This window comes from Dermochelys coriacea, chromosome 4 (assembly GCF_009764565.3).
Source record: "Dermochelys coriacea isolate rDerCor1 chromosome 4, rDerCor1.pri.v4, whole genome shotgun sequence".
NCBI lineage: Eukaryota > Metazoa > Chordata > Testudines > Dermochelyidae > Dermochelys > Dermochelys coriacea.
Genome location: NC_050071.1, coordinates 86,450,371 through 86,472,477, shown reverse-complemented (window position 1 = coordinate 86,472,477; position 22,107 = coordinate 86,450,371). Strand labels below are relative to the sequence as shown.

The 22,107-nt window shown below is 42.7% G+C and overlaps 1 protein-coding gene across 3 annotated transcripts; it reads right to left on the bottom strand.

Annotated features, from left to right (window-relative positions):
* Positions 1–369: 369 nt before the first annotated feature.
* LOC119854737 (general transcription factor IIE subunit 1-like) lies at positions 370–12,252 on the bottom strand. Of its 3 annotated transcripts, none has more exons than XM_043513685.1 (5): positions 11,930–12,252; positions 6,723–7,181; positions 4,474–4,675; positions 2,263–2,492; positions 370–759 (listed from the first exon to the last, which is right to left on the bottom strand). In XM_043513685.1, the coding sequence occupies exons 2-5, from the start codon at positions 7,168–7,170 to the stop codon at positions 371–373; spliced, it is 1,269 nt and encodes a 422-aa protein (XP_043369620.1). In that variant the 5' UTR covers positions 7,171–7,181; positions 11,930–12,252; the 3' UTR covers position 370. The 3 variants fall into 3 exon arrangements, with proteins under 3 accessions (XP_043369620.1, XP_038255671.1, XP_038255672.1); XM_038399743.2 differs by having other exon boundaries at positions 12,067–12,240; XM_038399744.2 differs by having other exon boundaries at positions 9,182–12,094.
* Between the last annotated feature and the right edge of the window lie 9,855 nt (positions 12,253–22,107).

Here is a 22,107-nt window from a genome sequence, read left to right as displayed (position 1 = left end):
AAGGGGTTCCAGGGGCCACCAGGGGACAGAGGGAAGGTCAGGCCACGCCCCCCCCAACCGGCCCTCCATTCAACTTTTGAAACCCGATGCCGCCCTCAGGCCAAAAAGTTTGCCTGCCCCTGCTCTAGATTGAAACCAACTAAGGTTAACTGCAACATCTTCACTTTGTTGCTTTGGAGAAATAACATGAGCAAAAAATAAATAGCAGGCTCTCCAAGGAGCAGATTCAGACCTCACCACCACCTTCACAAAAATATCCTGAACTTTATATTTGTTTCACCCGGCAACTACTATAGGTTAAGCTACGAAAGGAACTTCACAGCACATCTAAACTTACATGAGCGGTGTAACTGCTTTTTAATTCATGCATTTACTCAAAGACAGACTGGAACATTTCCTGTCCCACCTTGATGTAAACTTCTCTCTCTTCATCTGTCATAAGTGACACTAGCTCTGGATTGTCACTAACTTCACTGTACAAGTGGGCCTGTCCAGCAACCATTACTGTAGGATCCAGTGTTTCCTGTTCCTCTTGTTCCAAGTCACTCCCTGCTGCTTTAACTACCACAGGTTTGGCATGTTTGGCCTCCTCCTCTGATTCACTGGTGTCACTTTCTGACTCATGCAGTTTGGTTTTGGCACAAGGAGGGGGATGTCCTGTGCCAGAGGAAGACTTAGATTCATGGATGAGAAGAGTCCTTATTACTTCATTATCAGTAACAGCCTCCTTAACACAGTCAGCCGTTTCTTTGGACATTTCTGTTCCCAAAAACAAGAGCATCAAAATAAGCCACAAGCAATTAACATGTAAACAGACCAGTAATTTTCCACTTGAACAATCCTATTTAAGTTTGACAATTGCAATCAAAAGGTAAGACATCTTTTACAAGTGAATGGAATGAGTGTTTTCCTGTTCATTTATAAGTAGGGTATATGAAGTGTATTAAAATGGGATGGAAAGAGATGGACAGTAAATGCACCTCCAGCTCTCCTTTAAAATATAGATAGAGCCATCTCAGCTGTAGTTATTGTATCTGATATTGAGCATACCTGTTTCAATGGTTTTCTAGACATGGCACCCTGGTTCTTCTGTAATTCAGCACCAGATGCATCAGTTAGGGAATAAAATTAGATTTGTGTTTGAAATATAGCTTCTTATTTAAGTTACAGAAGCAGCATTGAGCCACTGAAGATATTTTTTGTAGTTGCATCTGGCACTTGTATAACTGTTACTCTTCTACTGAAAAATTCTGAACAAGATCATATTTGATTTAACTGACCTACTTTAATGGTTTGTTCTGTGGTTAATATTTGTTTCCTGCTTATCAGTAGACTGGACCCCCAGCCTTATATACAGAATATTTTTTTAAACTTTTGGGTCTTCGTTCATAAATCTAATCCAAACCTCATGTTCAGCTATTGGAGTCTGAGACCAGCATTTTCATAAATGACCAGTGAATAAGGTCTCTCTCAAACTTGGTGCCCAAAAAGCACCCAATTTTCAAAGAGGAGTGCATAGCACTTTTTGAAAGTTAGTACACTTTAAAGTGTCTAGGTGAACATGCTGAATCACTGCTAGCATTTGAAAAATCTTGCTCTGTATAGATTTATATTTCTAAAGGCCAGAAGGAACAATTAACTAATCTTACCTCCTATAAATCACAGGTCATAATGTCTGATTGAGCTAGAATGCATCTTTTAGAAAGATACCCAATCTTGATTTAAAGGCTTCAAGGAATGAAAAAAATCCACCTCATTCCTTGGCAAGATGTTCAAATGGTTAGTTACCCTGTTAATACACCTTATTTCCAGCTTGAATTTATCTAGCTTCAGCTTCCAGCCATTGAATCTTGTTAAGCTTTTGTCTGCTTGATTAAAGAGTCCTCTACTAGCAGAAGTCTCCCTACACAGGTACTTGTACAAATATAAATATCCCTAAAGAAGCATTCAGTTTCCTGCTATTCCCAGATTTAGAGGAGCTTAACAAAGATGTGTTGTTACAGAGAATACATCATTCAAGAAGATATTTTAAAATATAAGGCTACTAAAAGACTGGGATTTTCCAGAACTTGGTGCATAAAGCAAGGTTCTTAAATCTGTATGTAGGTCCCTACATGAGGACAGTTTTCATAAGTGCTGAGCATCCATCAGCTACTAATGTGGGGGTGAGGAGAGAATTAGTTACAGTACATTCCTAACTAGACAGCCATATCAAAACATGACCATACATTCAAATCTTAGGTTCTCAAAACTTTGTCTTACCAATATTGGAGTCAGTTGCATATGACGATGCTCCTTGTACAGTACTTTGGGACATCCATATAGGATGTTCTTTAGTCACTTTTTCCTTCCCTTTCTTCTTTGGCTCAGACTCTTGAAAATCAATGACCAAGTTTTGAACATACATATTACTGACAGATGAATTCTTGTTGGCCCATTTCTCAAGATGGATACTGGAGTCCAGGATGCTTGAACTTGCCCTCTGTTCAAAGCTGAAGGAAAAAAGTTTAATTCTTGCTTGCAGGGAGTCACTCTCCCAAAGCTCAGGATATTTTAAAGTCCCCCCTGCCACACACACAAAAACAAACCACCACCTCATCTCAATCAAGGAAACTGACACAAGATTAATTTCAGTTTGGCCAGCTACACTGTATCTTGAGATAAAATTATCTCCTCCCCAACCCATGATTAACGTGTGGTTCTGAGCCGTTAATAACTGCATACTCTTTTCTAGAATGCATTTTAGGATCAAGTGAATAGTCAGGATTAATGTCATGGCTTTCACAGGACAGTAGAGAGCAAAGAGAACGAGAGAGTAGCCAAAATTAGTATTGAGAGAAATATAAAACTTTTAAGAAGCAAGAAACTCTCTCCAATGTGGAAAAAAAAAATCTTTAAGTTTGAGGGGTAAATACACACATTTAATAAATGGGAGTTTTTAGGGTGGCATATACTACAGATATGCCAAATGTAACATAGGTCTGTACGTTAAGCAATTATGGTAAAAAAACAGGCACAATACAAGACAAATAGAGTAGAAAGAGCAGTGAAACTAGAACATTGCACAGAAAAGGATTTTAGGTTTCTTATTTATTATTTTCTATGCATGGAACTTTGCACATATTAAGCAAGAAGTAGTTTCAGTGGAGCATTAAAAAAAAAAAAAGACTCCATTCTAGACTTCGTGAAGGGATGACAAAGTTTAGAGGAGACAAAGGAGTTGTTGGGCAGGTGTGCAAGAAGATTCAAAGTTCTCTGTCTCCATCCCTATTTGTAAGTGAGTAAGAAGTAAATAGCAGTAGTCTAGGAGGAAGTGTTAGGAAAGCCTGCCAATGATTAGTTTGGGGGGCTGGAACTTTGGAAGTGTAGAGAAAGAAGCAGTAAGATGTGCTTGAGGGCCTGGGAGTGCAGGAAAGGAGGCAGAGGAGAATCAAAAGTGACATCAAGGCTGTGAGCTTGGGTAATAGGAAGCATTAAGAAATGAGGTGAGGACAGGGCTCAAGTTAAAAAAAAAAAAAACAAAAAACAAACCTGTCAACAAGGCAGATCTAGGAGTCACTGGTAATGGTATCAATGATGAGGAATAAATCATTCATGGAACATAAAGGGGGAAAAAGATGTAGAGGACCATGGGAATCAACAAAGACTTTCAGAAAAGCAGAAAGGTCCGGGAGGGGAATAAAACTGAGATGGGAATGACATACCATGTCAGAGGGAGGAGAGAGATCAGAAACATTGCCAAGGCAGGGGGAGGGGCTTAACTTGATCAAGCAATGGGGACTTTCCTGGGAGTAGTTTCTGTTAAGTTGGAGAAAGCTACATGGCAAAAAGTTGAAGAGGGAAATGTTAGAAACTATTTAGTGCAGAGTAGTAGGAACAAAGGCCGGTTCTGTGAGAGTGAATCCATTGGGGTTTTAAAAGAGAGGAAAACAAGGGCATGTTTGAATGTGGAAAGGAAATTGAGACAGGTGGGTCACTGAAGGGGATTAAGGTTAGTAGTGGAAGGAGTCAGGAGCAAGAGAGCAGATAACTGGGTTGAAGATAATAGGAGAAGGAAGAGATTGGCATGAAAAATAAGATGACAGGGAGGGAAAGAAGTGAAGGAGAGCCTAGTAAATTGCATCAGTTCTAATTTTTTAAGTCGTTAACAGGATCTTAGGCAGATACAGAGAAGAAGGAGTTGGCTGGTAGTTTTAAGGAAGGCACAGTGAAGAAAAAGTGCCAATGTTTAGATGCACAGGAGTCAGAACTAAAATTGTTTATGTAAAAATAGGCCTTAGTGCCCTTTTGAAAGGCAGTTTGTGATTCTAGTCAGCATGATTTCACCTCACCACCTTGGGCCACTTTTTGTCCTCCACTTAAATGGGAAGAAAGATTTACAAGTTTAGCTTAATGCTCTGGAAGAAATGAGCCAGAAAACATTTGGTTTTCCATAAGTTATAACTTGGATTGAGAAGGGATTTCTCTTTGTACCTTTCTGATAGCTCTGGAATTTCCGTTGGCTGAGGCTCAAGCAAATCATGTGGTAGAACAACATCTTCAGTCTCGCGCAGTAGTGCAAAGATGGGTTCAATCTGTTCATTAAATTTTGCTAGCAAGGTTCGAGCATCTCGTTTGGGAAGCGCAGAGGCATCCTCCTCAACTTCAGCATTGCAGTAGGTGCAGCGAAAAGTCTCTGCAACATCACCCCCATTAGAAATTCACAGGTTAGTAAAAGATGCAAAAATTTAGCAGTGATCTTTGCCAAGGAATCTGCTCCCCCAGTGAATAAGACTTTTGAAGAACAACTCAGTTCCTAGCTACAACCATTTATGCTGCTTGAAGGGACAGTCAATTTGAAATCTTTCAGAGTGGTAGCCGTTTTAGTCTGTATCAGCAAAAAAACCGAGGAGTACTTGTGGCACCTTAGAGACTAACAAATTTATTTTGGCATAAGCTTTCATGGGCTAAAACATGTCAGAGAATCCTTCAACCTCCCTGGTCACTCAATTTCAGACCTAAAAGTCACAATTCTCCAACAAAAAAACTTCAAAATAAACTCCAACAAGAAACTGCAGAATTGGAATTAATTTGCAAACTGGACACCATTAAATTAGGCCTGAATAAAGACTGGGAGTGGATGGGTCATTACACAAAGTAAAAACTATTTCTCCATGCTAATTCTTTTTCCACCTACTGTTACTCACACCTTCTTGTCAACTGTTTGAAATGGGCCGTCCTGATTATCACTACAAAAGGTTTTTTCTCCTGCTGATAATAGCCCACCTTAATTAATTGGTCTCGTTACAGTTGATATGGCAACACTCATTTTTTCATGTTCTCTGTGTATATGTATCTTCCGACTGTATTTTCCTCTGCATGCACCCGATGAAGTGGGTTTTAGCCCACGCAAGCTTATGCCCAAATAAATTTGTTAGTCTCTAACTTGAAATCTGTTACTTTAAAAAAAAATTGTTAAAAAGCGGTTGCTGAGACTGTTCCTGCCTCTGAATCCTGGGGAACAATGAGAATTTTACAATCACATTTGCCTCTGATTTTGACATACCTGTTGTATGAAAGATCCACACAAACAGACTACCACAGGAAAGAGAAATTGTGCATTTGGCAACATCTTCTGTATAGTCAATTGCTTCTCTTTAATGTCTTATACTCGTTCATTCATCTTAGACATAACATGGAACAAGAGGTAAAATATTTTCAGGCAGATTTGATGTTTAAATTGGCAGTGTCCTTTTAAACACAATGGTGCTATTTCTAGCTGAATCCTGCAGTAAAAACTAGTACCTCTACCTCAAGGAACCTGTTTGAAGTGTATAGTTCTACTCTGAAAAGCTACTCTGTAAAAGTGTCACCATCAGCAGCTTCCATGTTTATTGTTTCAATGATTACAGATCAAATTTGCTCAGTTTACAAGCCAAGAAGGATTTTGCCAGTGTGCAGCCCTGCAAACTCCCCTTACAATCTCAAAATCAAGCTTTGCTCATTCTTTCTGGTTCATTCATCCTTAATCAGCTACCCAGATGTTTATAGTGTAGGTGTCAGATTGCCATTGCACCATACCTCACGCCTTGTCCAGTGAATCTGAAATGCAACTTCTGGTTCAGTTGGCTTGAAGAGGAGGCAGAAACTCCTAAGTTCTAATGCCAACTCAGCTCCTGACTTGCTATGTGGCTTTGGGAAGACACTGAACCTCTGTCTCAGTTGCCCTATTTGTAGAATGGGGAAGCTTATAATTTGACAATTATATAATTGTATATAATGTTATAATTATATAACAATCTGAAATACTGTATTTTATTAATATTTTATGGCATCTTGCCTCAGGATCTTCATGCATTTATAATCATTAAGTTAATTTAACCTCAAAACACCCAGGTGAAATGGGCAACTTACTTGCATTTTACAGATGAGGAAATTAAAGACAACATAAGACTTGGTTAAACTACTTGGCCAAGGTCAAACAGCAAGTCCATAGCAGAGCTGTGACTAAAATCTGAATCCCAGGACTGCATCTTAGCTACAAGAATACCCTTCCTCTTCACCATAGGTCATTCTAAAAGCCCAGTTATTTCCTTGTACTTTTTTTTTTTTTAGGGCAAATGTCCAAAACCAAAACCCAACCAACCTGGTTCTATTACAAAATATGCACTAGTGCAGACACATTTAATGCTGCCAACAATTTCCTGAAGGATGAGAGCGGATGAGCAGTCTAGCTGGCATACCTGTGAATATGTCAAACAGCTGATTTACTTCCAGGTCTGTGTAAGTGCTGAAGCAAGATGGACACTTGAAGGAGGACCTGGTGGTTGAATCCCGCTCATCTGCTTCTATCTTCCGGCGCACATGATCCAGTTTGTACTTCACCACATCCACCAGCAACTTGTAGTTGATGTAATAGTAGTTGTGCCTTGTACTCTTCCCATTGGGCCCTGTTTCAACCCGCATGCGCAGCTTGACAAATTTATCTGCCTTGAGTGTGTTGAGGACAGTGCGCAACTGTTTGCGTTCATACTTGAGCAGTAGCAACAAGTCATCCTCCTTCACACAGGGGTATCGGATCAATACATCAAGGACCAGTGAGTACTCTACCCCATAGAAGCCACGCACCATGTATTTGGCCAGCCGTTTCAGTGCTGCAGGGACTTCGGTAATAATATCTTGATCTTCCATCAGTAACTAAACTGTGTCAGAAAGAGGAGCGTTAATATATGTAACACCGACAGACCCCAGTCGTTGGTGGGCGGGATCGAACTTGTGGCCTCAGTGCATGAGCCTCTACAGCAGTGATTTTCAACTGTGGTCCACCGTTTGTTCAGGGAAAGCCCCGGCGTGCCGGGATGGTTTGTTTACCTGCTGCGTCTGCAGGTTCGGCCAATCGCCACTCCCACTTGCCGCGGTTCGCTGCTCCAGGCCAATGGGGGCTGCAGGAAGGGCGGCCAGCACATCCCTCAGCCCGCGCTGCTTCCTGCACCCCCCATTGGCCTGGAGCAGTGAACCGTGGCAAGTGGGAGTGGCGATTGGCCAAACCTGCAGACGCAGCAGGTAAACAAACCGTCCCAGCACGCCGGGGCTTTCCCTGAACAAACGGTGGACCACAGTTGAGACCCACTGCTCTACAGCATGAACTAAAAACCATATGGCTATTAGCTAAGGCTGTAGAGCAAACTCAATCTCTCTCTCTCTCTCTCTCTAAATGGTCTTGGTACCACTAGACGGGCCAGAACACCACACCCAGGAGGTTTGTGGGTTACATGTACAGCCTACGCAACGTTAAGTGTTTTGTGAACGTTTGGATAGCTCAGATTTGTTCTAAAGCAGGTCATCTGCAGTGCTGCTCTTTCAAAAGGAGTCTGAGTCTGCATCTGCATTCTGTGCAATCGTCATTAGGTTCTGATCAACCCCACCACAGCTGGATGTTAAAGTTTATTGAATGCTTTTGGGCCGAGCTGTGTATTAGTGAGTGTCCATACAACAGATGGCCCCTGCTGGGTAAGAGCCCACAGAAGAAAGCAAGGGAGAAGGCATTAGAGGAAGCTTGGAGTTTTTCTGACAGTTTTCCCTTGAGCTATCTCCTCTGGGGGTGGACATGGGGGTAGGAGGAGGACAGGATGCTTTGTTTGGTTTCTAAAGGTCACCCACCCTGCCTTTAAGACTACCATTTTCTTTCAGCTTGGCTTGTACATCACACCAGCTGGAATTCAGGTTGGAAGTGAATATCTCATGTCCTGTGCTGGCATTTACTGTGTGCAAGGTTAGTGAGAAATCTCTGCAAGTGTCATGTGATCTCTTACAGTTGCCAAACCTCCCGGTTTTTCTGGGAGTCTCCCAGAATCAGGCTTAATCTTCCAGAGGCCACTGAAGCCAATCTGGGACATTTTAAACTGCTAAAATGTCTGGCAGCATAGCGGGGCTTAAGCAGGCTCCCTACCTGCCCTGGCCCTGCACTGCATCTGGGAGAGTCTTGCATGTCCAGTCCCTAGGCAGGGGGTCTCCGCACACTGCCCCTGCCCACAGATGCCATCCCCGCAGCTCCTGTTGGCCACGGTTCCCGGAAAATGGGAGCTGTGGAATCAGCGCTGGGGGAAGGGGCAGCACATGGAGCCACCTGCCCCCCCCCACACCCCTAGGGGCCAGACATGCCAGCCACTTCCAGGAGTGGTGTGGAGCCAGGGCAGGCAGGGAGCATGCCTTAGCCCTGCTGCACTGCCAACTGGGAGCCGCCTGAGGTAAGCGCCCCCCTCACCTCCTCACATACTCCAACCCCCTGCCCTAAGCCCCTTCCTGGAGCCAGCACCCCACACCCCCTCATGCACCCCAACCCCCTTCCCTGAGCCCCCTCCTGGAGCAAGCACCTCACACTCCCTCATGCACCCCAACCCCCTGCCCCAGGTCAGAACCCCTTCCCATAGCCAATCTCCCTCCCAGAGCCTGCACCCCAACCTCCTACCCCAGGCTCAGCCCAGAGCCCCCTCCCACACTCCAAACTCCTTGGCCCCAGCCCAGGGCCCGCATCCCGACTCCTTGTCCCATCCCAGTGAAAGTGAGTGAGGTCTGGAGAGAGCAAATGAAGGAGGGAGCAGGGGCAGGGCCTCATGGAAGGGGTGGGACAAGGGTGCTTGTGTGATTACACAGTTGGCAACCCTAGATCTCTTGTATTAATGAATGAAATAGTTTGACATACCTCATGACACCATTCCAAGGGATGAACACAAGAGGGCAGCATTGAGATTGAACTACAAGTCTTAATGTGGCATTTCCCATCTTCTAAATGCTTGACTTCTGTCCAGATTGCAATGGTCTCCAAGGGAATGAGTGTTCAGCAACCCAGAAGAGCCAGAGCACAGAGGGGTTAGGCCTAGTCCAGCCTTCCCCCAACATACCCACGTAGACAGGGTGCAGCGTAAGAGTGTTCCATTGGCCCATAGCTACCAAAGAATATTCCTTTTGACAGGAATGTTCCCTGGTGGGATGATGTGACTGGTTTCCAGCCCTTGTACATGGCACAGATTTGGGGCCTTTGTCACAAAATCGGTCCTGTTAGTTAGAATTTATGCTCATACTCTCTAATTCAGATATTAGAACAGTTAACGGTAATGAAGATTATCAGGGAAAAATCTGTTCCCTGGATATGTCCCAAAGAAAGCAGACATCTTGATTCAATATGTCCAGGCTGAGTAGTATTCTGTAACATTTTACACAGCATTTTTTATTCAGAACACTCTCCAAAATATAGACATAAAGCACCACTGGAATAGAGGGCCAATGACAGCACAAGGGTGGGTGAGTGGGAGGATGGTCTGTGTAATGACACAGAGAAAATCTCCTTCTCTTGTAAAATGCATCATATACTCTCCAATGTCCACACCGCTCCAGTTTTTAGGGCCTGGCCAGAATACTTCCCACAGCAAACTGCATGGAGCTCAGTCTATCTACCTTGAAGATGAACAGCTGATCTAATCCTGCCTAGGTTTGAACTGGTGGCTAAATATCTCAAAATGTTGTGCTTAGAGTACTCTGCCACCTCTTCAGCATGGCTTAGAAGCCCCACTGCTGTTTCTCTTTCATTGTCTTTATAAATTAGAATCTCTTTCCATGGCAAAGGCTTCTGCCAAACACTCTCCCCTTCAAACCCCTTCTAGTAATTCTCATTTTACATATATCCCGATAACCTCCCTGTCTTGCACACTCTGTGAAAGGCAGCATAGCTAGGCTACTGACAGGGACAGTCTCCCCTCTGCACTGCTACCCCAAGATGCAGCAGGCACCAACTGATAGACTTTGCACCGTAATACTTTTACTTAATCATTAAAATGTAAACAATGCGTTGTCCCCTGGTGAGGTAATTCAATAACATTACCCCCATTTTATAGATAGGGAGTCAGAGAAGTTAAGAGACTTGCCCAGGGTCACCCAGGAATTTAGTGGCAAAACCAGGAGCTGAACCCAGGAGCCCTATTCTCCTTTTGCAGGAGACAAGTAGCGGTTAATGTGCCACATGGGAGAGGTGGGTAATTGAGGGTGGTGGAAGGTAAGGTCCCAGGTCTCTTGAATGCCATTGTCCTTGCAAAGTGCTCCCTCCCACCCTTCTTAACAAGTCATTGAGACTTCAGTTTTTGTCACCTCATGACTATCCCTCTCCATGTCAGTCCCACTGACTGAGGCCATAAAGTCAGGGACGAGAGAGGAGTGGCTCAGCCACTTCTGTGTTCCCATCCTTAGATTGTTCAATGCTGCTTTGACGCAACACATTATGGTGGCTTGCTGGACGGTGTAGTGTCAACACCCTCTTTCTCCTCATTGAAGTTTCCTTCCCTTAAAGCTACCTCTAGTAACATACTTCTGCATAAAATCATTTCACTGGTCTGACAGTTGGCCCACATATTTGTTAGGTGGTGAACTGTCTTTCCCACACACCTCCCCAAGTCATTACATGGGAGTGACTGTAAACTAGATGCTAGCTTTGCATTAAGCAAGAGGACTATGGGATGGATACTCACACAGGGGAGTCAGATCAGTATTATCTCCATTTGAGAGAAATAAAGATACAGAGATTAAGTGACCTGATTGGATGCACTGTAGTCTGGTAGCGGAGACCTGGATTTAGCTGCTGGGAGCCATAGTTTCTGGTTTTGCCTCTAACACAGATTTCTTGTGAGACTGGGGCAAATCTCTGAGCTGCTTGGAGGCAGAGCCCTATTGACTTCAATGTGGATCCATTTACATTCAGTAATTTGCAGGATCAGCATCCCAAGTCCCCATGCGAGGAAGCCAGGTACATTTGCAGCTTCTTGAACAAGTGTGACTTCAGTTTTTTCTAAATACTTGTTCTTAAACAATTGTATCAATTAAAAAACTGATTGACTTCAGCCTTGGCCCTAACCATTGTTAAATCAGATTTGGTTTCAGGAGAATGGGATCTCTCTCTCTCCAATGCATTATTTAAAATGGCCTAGTAGACACTGCATGGAACTTTCAATTTCCAAACAAATGCAAAGCCAATTTAATGTCTATTAAGGCAAGATGCTTTGCACCTGGAAAGCAGTTCCATCCCACAGCTCCAAAGCCTCCTCATAGACGGGAGTGGGAATGAACCCTCCCACCCCGGACTGAGACATCACTTGCCAGTGTTGGTAAGAAATAGACAATTTTAGATCATGGGCAACTTAATCAAGTTGTAAGGATGCTAACTAGCTTGACTTCCTTGGGAAAAGCCTCAAATAAAGAATGTAGAAATTACCCTCAGATCTTTTTTGCTTACAGGAGGCTTACATAAGGTTACTTATCAAATTGGTAGACAATTATCAAAGCAGAATTCAAGTTAACAGATATCATACACAGTATGTGCGGTAGGATTTTAAAAAGCCAGTTGCTTAAAGTTAATTTCTTACCACAGCTATTAAGAAATAAAGTAAAGTAAAAACTGCCCCACAATAATTTTATCAGTGATAGTTTGATCAGTTTATACATTTTAGAAATACTAAAATGCTGGGGTTTATTATTCCAAAACCTTGAATAAGTCTTAAACAATCAAACCCCTTGCAATTGAATTAAACCCCTCATTATTACCTTTCCAGGAGCATACAGGACCAACTTTCCCTAGAAAGTTTCTGATTTAATTTTGCAGCAGATATAACCCTTTTCCAAGGGCTCAGAGCCAACCCTCACCCAAGCTTAACTCTTTGCCATCATCTTCCAGGGCCTGTCAATAATGAGTCCCAGCTGATAGTCATCTGGAAGAAGAAACACTCAAAGTGATTCTCTAGCACCAGAATGAAATCAACATTTAAATTACACCATGCAAATATTATTGATAAACAAACACACCCAGAGCAGACAAGGGATTGAAATGGTTATGATTATTTGTTGCAATCAAAAAGTAGCTTTTTTAATTAACTGTTCTGTAGAAGATTAAATCTATGAGCAAAATTAATTCAGCAATGTGGAAAAGAAATAATGGGTATGTGGAATTACTAAACTGATTTCTATGACCTATTTCCTCAAGATGATAGTAAATCTCTTTCAGTGTGTATAAACTAAACCCAAGCCCTTTTACTTGGTTGCACAACAGATCCTTAGCCTTACCTGTTTTAACTTGCATGTAGAAGGTTTCATAACCACAGCAGCTTGCAAATATATATGCAGTTTGAGTATATTCTGCAGAAGAGAGAATGGAACTCCTATGTGTCATCAACCTATTTATGTATACTAGTATTTTTCATCTTTGGAGCCCTTCACAGATATTAAGGAGTTAATCCTCACAACATCTCCATGACATAGGGAAGCAAGTGGCTAGTATAATCTCCCATTTATAGATGGGGAAACTGAGGTAGAAAAATTAAGACGAGGCCAGAGAGGGTGTCAGAGCCAGGATTAGAATACTGCAGAGCCTAACTCCAAGTTCCATCCTTTGATCATCAGACAACGCATCTCCTACACATATGTGCTCATATCTGTTCCTGTATGTGGAGACGAGAGGTTGTCCATATGCGCTCCACTCTCACATGACACATATTGCCAGTTCCTCACCACAAATCTGTTTTCCCCTACACTGAGGCTCTGTTCCTGCAAACTGCCTGGCATGGGGGCAACCTGTGTGCATGCAGAGCTCCATTAAAACCAATGGAGCAGCTTGTAGGATCAAGGGCCAAGGAGCCTGAGCCTGTGAAACATTGGGTGCCAGAATTCAGGGAGAGACAGAAAAGGCAGGGGAGGTCATATATTTTATTGGACCAACTTCTGTTGGCGAGAGAGACAAGCTTTCACCAAGAGAAGTTGGTCCAATAAAAGATATGACCTCCCCTGCCTTGTCTCTCTCATATCCTGAGACCAACATGGCTACAACAACACTGTAAATAAAATTAATGGTGCAAATCTCACTCGCTTCAGTGAGAGTTCAAGGCACTGAGCACATGGAGGGAATAGGTCCAAGAGGAATACGCAGATTGGAAACTACAGTAAATGTTTGTTCTGCAAACCAGAGAGAAACTGAGAGAAGAGGAACTAATTTAAGTTTACCAAGTGAGTGCTGCAACAATGTAATGTTCAATCATGGGGCAAGGGTCACAGCATTCTTTAACCCCATTAAATGTGAATCTAGATCTGGTGAATACACCAGTACAACAGAGGAATGTAACAGATAAGAATGACTCCAGTATTTCAACTCCAATATTCCAAAAATAAAAATGGAATTTAGATTTCTAAATATTTGTACAAGTAAACTCAGTGGATTTACCCCTCAAAAATCATTATAGGACAGGGAATATAATACACTCAGTTGACTGTGTTTTGGTTAAATTAGAAGAAACCAAATAGCGAGAATGTTACTGCCATGTGCATGAGGACTTTGAAGATATAAACAACTGTACAGATCAAGTTTAACCTTAGCCTTGGAAATTTTTACATTTAATAATACCTAGCACTTATATGGCACTTTCTAACTTCAAAGCATTTTGACCATTCACCAATCTTATCCTCAAATAGTCCTCAGTCAATGGGGAGAAGGAGGCTAGATCATAAGAAAACATTAAATGGCTTTCTAAAATAAATAGTATTGTGAACTGGCTTATAACATTCTCATCATCAAATACAATTGTTCAGGAGCATGAAATCACACAAATCTGAGCGAGTTGTGATTAATAAAACGAGTGTTCAGAAGTGGATACAATTGATCTCCACAACACTGATGAGATGGTTGCTCAATCAGGCAATTTCACTGGCAATGAGGTTAGCAGAGAATTTGATATGACATTATTTTGCTTACCTATCACCCTTTTCATTGGCTTTATACTGTGCAATTAGAGAGAGTAAAAGTGAGACCTGTAATCAGAGTTAAAATAAGGTGAGGATTGCACTGGATTTCCCAATATGCATAGCCAAGACACAGAGGTGGGCAAACTACAGCCCGTGGGCCACGTCCGGCCTGCGGGACCGTCCTGCCCGGCCTGAGCTCCTGGCTCAGGAGGCTGTCCCCTGTCCCCCGCAGCCATGCCGTCATGCGGCGAAATGCTCTGGGCGGCGGGGGTGCAGAGCCAGTCTTGACCCGGTGCTCTGTGCTGCGTGGCATGGCTGCCTGTCCTGGTGCAGCTGCGCTGCCAGCCACCGGTGCTCCAGGCAGCACGGTAAGGGGGCAGGGAGGAGGGGAGGTTGGATAGAGGGCAGGGGAGTTCGGGGGGTGGTCAGGGGCATGCGTAGGGGGCAGGGTGATCAGAGGGTGGGGAACAGGGGTTGAATGGGGGCAGGGATTCCGGGGAGGCAGTCAGGAAGGAGAGAGGAGGTTGAATGGGCTGGTGGGGGGGCAGTTAGGGGAAGGGGATAGTTAGGGGTGAGGGATCCGGGGCAGTCAGGGAGAAGGGGTGGTTGGATGGGGCAGGGGTCCGGGGGGGGCAGTCAGGAAGGAGAGGGGGAGTTGGATGGGGTGATGGGGGGCAGTGAGGAGTGGGGCGTCTGGGGGCAGTGAGGGGACAGAGAGCAGTGGGGGTGGATAGGGCAGGGGTCCCCGGGGGGCCATCAAGAACAGGGGGGGTTGGATGGGGCAGGAGTCCTGGGGGGCCATCAGGGGGTGAGAAGTGGAGGCATCGGATGGGGGCAGGAGCTAGGCAATGCCTGGCTTTTTGGGGAGGCACAGCCATACAATTTCAGAAACCCAATGCAGCCCTCAGGCCAAAAAGTTTCCCACCCCTGCTCTAGGGGGTTCTGTTTTCATGCTAACGTTCTATCATAATGCTCTGGAATATAACCCTCACTGAAAAATAGGAGTTAGAGACCAGAATAGACAAATGCATTTTGCCTCACTTCAAACCCACTTGAGCATGGTTTGAAAGTTCATCTGGAAAATTATGGCATTTGCATTGCACAGAGGAGACATATCCAATGAAAACTATAGAATGGAAAATGGAGCAGACACAGAGTGAAAAACAAATTAAGAGACTGAAGAATAGAGCAGAGAGTAAAAGAGAGACAATTAATAAAAACAATAAGTACATTGGGTCACATACTGGTCACTGGTTTGGTGGCACATTGAAGCTGTAGAAGAGCCACAAGAAGCTGGGCAAATACAGTACGTTGGACACCAGCACAGGTGCAGCAAAAGGCCGGTGTAAGTGGTCCCTGCGGCTGCTCTAACTTACACTAGTGTCCACAGTGTCTCCTGGTCTTGGAAGAAGACTCTTAGTAACACAAATGTGGTTTAAAGTAACTTTTGCCCCATCCTACCTCTCCCTGAGAAGCGACTTCTGTACTGAATCTCTCAGAAAGCACAGCACAGAAGCTGCCCTACTCTGAATATTACATCCAAAAAACTATGTTAAAGAAATGCTTGCAAAGCACTTGAAAGTTAGAAAATGCCAGAATTAAGTTTCCTGTGCAACAATGATTTGGCCCACTTGTACCTATGCATTAAGATAGTCTTTGATTACATAGTCACATTTTTTTCCGCAGGTGTCCTGCCTCATTTAGTGCACAGCACAGGCCTGTGCTGGGAATGAATAAAGTTGTGTAGTGAAGAAAAGTGTTGTGTGTAGGACCCGTGCCTCATTTGCAGAAATTGGAAGGTATGTAGTGGATCAGGCAAGGAATTTCAGGAACAGAAAGGAAGGTTTTTGCAGTTGAATGCTGCCCTTGTGAATCTGATTCTACCCCTGCCTGTATCAGAGTTCCTATATGATTTTGGGTAGGTCACATAAGCCAGGTTTTTCCACAGATGGCCACTGAAATTGTGTGTTCCTCATTTTCTGGGTGTCCAACTTGATATTTTGGCTTTTGATTTGCAGAAGCACTGACAACTGCAACTGAAGGCAAGGGGAACTGTGCTCTTAGTGTATAAAGTGTTAGATAATGCTAAGTACTCTGAAAAATCAGGTCCTAAGTGTCTCCAATTGGGCATCCCAAAATTAGGGGGTATTTTTTAACCTTAATCAGTGTGCCTTGGTTCCCCATCTGTAAAACAGGGATATTCCCTACTCATTTTACAGAGCTGTTGTGAAAATAAGCTAGTGTTTGTGAAGAACTCAGATACCAAAGGAAAAAAGCCCATGAAGACATTAATAATCCTCTCTGCAGATTTCAGAGTAGCAGCCGTGTTAGTCTGTATTCGCAAAAAGAAAAGGAGTACGTGTGGCACCATAGAGACTAACAAATTTATTTGAGCATAAGCTTTTGTGAGCTACAGCTCACTTCATTGGATACATTTGGTGAAATAATCTATCTGCAGAATAATCCTATCAGCAGTAAATAAAGCTTGGGGCTACATATTAAACAATGAGGAGAAAATATAATATTGAAAACCTGCTCACCATCCAGCCTGTGCACTGAATTGCACAAGTCTGGTGCAAAAATAGTATGTGATCATGTAATTAAAGACTATATCATAATGGATATGTGCTGTGGATTTAAAGGTGCAACCCTGATGATGCTCCATATCAAGGATCAATATGAAAAAACAAAATCATCATCATCACATGGAACAAATTTTTACTTTTTTTTAACTTAGGAAATTTCATAGAAAGCTAAATTAGATGAACATTAAGGTTGCAAAGTCAAGCACTCAAATGTAAGGAAATGCCAAAATTAAGACTGCCCGTGCAACCTTAGATTCTTTGTCCACATTGACTTATTTATTTATGCAGCATACCAAAAAGGCCACCCATCCATAGACTTTGATCACCCTTCCAGTTGTTTAAAATTACAGAACCAAAAATGCAATTCAGGCAGCTCGTCCCTTGTAAGAAGTAGCAGCTTGGAATTAAATACAAAATTCAAATCATACATCAGCTTATACCTCAGTCCTCCTGGCTCTCTTTGAAAGGCAGATGAAACAAATGAGTTGTGCAGCATAACTTGAAAGTCAACAAATCCAGGCTATTTTGCACAAGAGGCAGCCAAAGTACTTATTCAGGGAACACTTGGTAAAACTAAAAGAGCTGCTAGGGTAATTTAGAGCACACACAAAGAAGTACTGTCCTACTTTATGCAGAATATTGTAAATCAATTGCATTCACTACTGATGATGATGATAGGATGCCTTACCTGGATGGTTTTTTGGTTGTTTTTTTTTGAAGGACAGGCTAATTTAGGGACAGATTTTTACTCCACAAATAGTCCTAATTACCTTAATGGTACCAACTCCTAAATTAGGGCGTAGATTATGGAGTAGTATAAAATCTGTTTTTTAATGCCATGAAATATAACATTTGATTACCTTTGTTTAGGTAAAGTGGTTCATGTGAACCATAGCACTGCACAATTAGTCAGGTATGTTGTGGGTCATGTATACATGTTTATGTCCATGTGGGAATAAAGATCTTACTCCACTATGCTCAAGTCTTAGTAAAAACAGGTTAAAGATTAAACTCAAATCAACCTTTTTACAATCAGATTAAAGAAAGAACCCGAAGATAATAGTGAATTACAAAAATCCCACATACTGAATGATGTGTTGCTGGTTGCTCACTTGTTAACATTTTTTTATTAAGTACAGAATTAAAGAAACTCTCTCACTGCTTTTGTTCAGGTCAATTGAGTTAAGTAGTTAGATACTTATTTTACATGAGGCTCAAGTGGGGACTACAGTGTAGTGAGAGATTTTTGCCTTGAATGTTTTGAATAAAGGCTTGCAGAAAAACCTCGGAAGGGGATTTAAATTTGTAAATTTTTTCTCAGTTGGACATAAAAAGAGTGATGACAGTATCAGGACACTTTAGTGTGCATAATATAGTAATTAGTTTTAAAATTAAGGCTTTAAATAAGTAAAAATTAATAGTTTAAATTTATAAAATCCAATATGGTGGACCAAAATGGCAGATACAGGGAAAGATCACCTAGAACTTTTTAGGAACTCCTAGAACCCAAGATGGTGCCAGGGAGAAGCAGTCATATGTAGATACACATGAGTTAGAAAGCAGGTAGCTGATTGGCTCAGAGAATGTCACCCCACTGAAAGAGCAACCAATCAGAGACTGAGAAAATATCATGCCACTGAAAGGCGACCAATCAGAGCTGAGCAGGGTAGACTGGAAAGTGTATATAAGGGCAACAGCCGCTGGGCTGAACTCCTAGTGGTTTGAGAACTTCAAGAAGACCTGCAAGACTCCTATCTAGGAAGAGGGTTTCTAGGCAGCTTTGGGTGGGGGTTGCTTTGGGGTTCTGAAGAGCCGCCACTTACAAGAGGCATGAAGATGAGGCAAGCAAAACTAGCTAGATTTTGGGTGGAGTCTTGTGCGGGTTTGGCAGGGGGTTGCTTCGGGGCTCCAGAGAGAGACTGCCTGCTAGAAGCCTCAAGCAGCAGCAGCAGCAGTTGCTGCAGCAGCAAAAGAACCCTGAGGTTGCCCTGGCAATGGTTGCTATAGCAACCAAACCAACAGCCTCCGGCCGCAGCAGTTCTGTAGCTGTGGCTCCCTCGGGTGCCTGCTGTAACCAGCGTTGGTGTCGTGTACCATCTGGGAGGAACAGCACCGAGACAGAGCAAAAGGACCTAGAGGGCTCAAGAGAGACGGAGGGAATAATAGAAGCAAGTGTAAGTCCCCATCTCTTATTAAGGCATGGATGGGTGCATCTGTCAATAAAGCTGGATGCCTGTGTCTGAATGAGATTTCCCCTCCCCATCCTGTGACAAGACTGAGAGGGGACATAACCGTTTTCAAGTACATAAAAGGTTGTGACAAGGAGGAGGGATAAAAATTGTTCTCCTTCACCTAAGAACAGGACAAGAAGCAATGGGCTTAAATTGCAGCACAGGTGGTTTAGGTTGGACATTAGGAAAAACTTCCTGTCCCGGTGGCTAAGCACAAGAACAAATTGCCTAGGGAGGTTGTGGAATCTCCATCAGTAGAGATTTTTAAGAGCAGGTTTGACAAACACCTGTCAGGGATGGTCTAGATCAGGAGTGGCCAACCTGAACCTGAGAAGGAGCCAGAATTTACCAGTGTACATTGCCAAAGAGCCACAGTAATACATCCGCAGCTCCCACACCCCGCTCCCAGCACCTCCTGCCCACCAGCAGCCCTGCCGATCAGCTGTTTTGTGGCGTGCAGGAGGCCCTGGTGGGGAGGGGGAGGAGTGAGGGTATGGCAGATTCGGGGGAAGGGGTGGAGTGGGGGCAGGGCCTGTGACAGAACCAGGGGTTGAGCAGTGAGCACCCCCTGGAACATTAGAAAGTTGGTGCCTGTAGCTCCAGCCCCGGAGTCAGTGCCTGTACAAGGAGCCATGTATTAACTTTTGAAGAGCCGCATGTGGCTCTGGAGCCACAGGTTGGCCACCCTTGATCTAGATAATACTTAGTCTATCCATGAATGCAGGGAACTGGACTAGGTGACCTCTTGAGATCCCTTCCAGTCCTATGACTTTATGATCAGCGCTCACAGAACATTAATGTAAATATTAATATAGACAGTTGTTAGGTATTAAATTGTTAGTGTTTCATGTTAAATGTGACTATGTTAAGTGAATGATTACATTGCTATACGTTATATAGTCTGTCTTTGTGTGCTGTGCTGTGTATCTGAATGTAATTCTATTATGTTTTCTTACATTTGATGCATTCTTTCTTCCATTAGTAAATTTCCTGTAACTTCTTATGGTTCTTTTTTTTAAATATTTGTTATCAAAGAATTTCTGCTTGTGTACCAATCCTTGAGCGGAAGGTGGTATCTGTGTCCTTTCAAGGATCAACAAGACTATCTTGCTCTGGGGAGCCCTCTCCCAGTCAGAGACAAGCCCCCTGGGAAAACTTTAGCAATTCCTTTAGGGCCACAACCTTGCTTACCCTTTGTCAGATAAATTTGTGGGTAATTTAATTGGCTTCTAAACTCCTAGGGTAACACCAGTGTTTAGCTCAGGGACCATAGCCTAGGAATCTTGAGTCCTATTCCCAGTTCTTCCCTCCCTGCCTCTCAGTAACTTACCTAGGCTCCCCTAAATGTGCACATCAACTTTACCTAACTGTAAATTGGGTATGAGACTTACTTCACTACACGCTGAGGTTTAAGTTTATAAAGTGCTTCAGTGTTTTCTGTAAGAGGGAATCAATTTTGTTGGTTATTGTGGGGCTGAGGGATTCATGGCATTTCAGTCTCTCATCAACTCGCAACCCAATTTGCTGGAGGGTGATGACAATAGCCAATTTTTAAAAAGCCACAATTCTTTTCATACTGATGTTTAAAAAGAACCAATGTTCTAATGCATGAATGTTAAGTATTGTAAAATTTAAGTTTCATTATTAAACCTATGCAATGGCAAAATAGAAGCTAATTTATCCCCCACGCTGCTGTTGGACAGTTAACTCAATGGACACTCCCACTGTTAAGTTCTGCACTGATCTTTGTAGTAAGAGTTAACTAACTTTTCTAACACACAAGATCTTCCCTCTTGACTTCCCAGACTGCTAAATGGAACAAAATTACTAGATTTTTATTTACTACTATGAAGGGAAGGCTGTGCTTGCTGTTTTATATAGCTACCTTTTTCCCCCCCACAGATTCCAAGGCCAGAATTGACAATTTTGATCTAGTCTGACCTCCTGAACATAACAGGCCCCAGAACTTCAATATAATTCCTAGAGCATATCTTTTAGTAAAACATCTGATCTTGATTTCAAAATGGTCAGTGATGGAGAATTGTCCACAACCCTTAGTAAACTGTTCCAATGGTTAATTACTCATTGTGAAAAATGTATGCCTAATCTTTCATTTGAGCAGAATCTGAAAAAAAAAAAAAAATTACACAGGTGCCAAGTATTCAGCATTACTGCTGACTTAATTTAAAATGTTTAATGTAGCTGTTTTAGTCTATTAATGTTACTACATTTGATTTTAATGCCTCAGGCAAAACAGTGATTTTGTGACAGCCTCAAAGCTGGTGACACCTGAAGCCCCTTTGACTTATTCAGATACGGACAGTAGGAAAAAATAATTTTGTATACCACCAGGAAGGGTCAGAAGAATGCCACTTTGCTCACGATAGGCACGAACTGCTCAGTTTTGTAGCTGCTCACCATAAAACACTATCTACAACATAAATTTAAGAGGGTGGGGGTATAAGTCAAAAAACACACTTGGTTGTACATGCTTAATGAATGGAGGTAGAGGATAGGCACTAATCCCAGCTGTAATCAATGACACATTCCACACATCAGATAGTTTTATTAATTCACTTCTTGGAATCCTGCAAAGCAAATAACCAACTTTAGTTATGTAAAATTTTCCAGTGCCAGTCATGTAGGATAACTATGGATGTAAATGGATGCTTGGTCTTACATGCATATTGCATGTTTAAGCATGAGAGCCAGGCAAAGTTGTTCAGCACTAAAAATTTGCCAAAAAAATACATTTTTAGGGGGCACTGAAACTATTTGCAAAACTAGATTGAATTGGACCAGTGGTTTTGGCTGATCTTTACACACACATTTAAATAAGACTTTGGGCACATCCTTTGGCAGTTTAGGGAAAGATTAAAATTTTTTTTATTTAACCCTCAGTAAATAAAATTACTAAATTTCACAGGTGGCTTTTTTTTTTTTTAAAAATAGGCTGGCTGCTTAAGAGCTCCCTGTGACAGACCCTAAGGCAGGTGCCAGCCTCCTCTAGGAGCACATGGGGGAGTGTAGGGAGAGTGGTC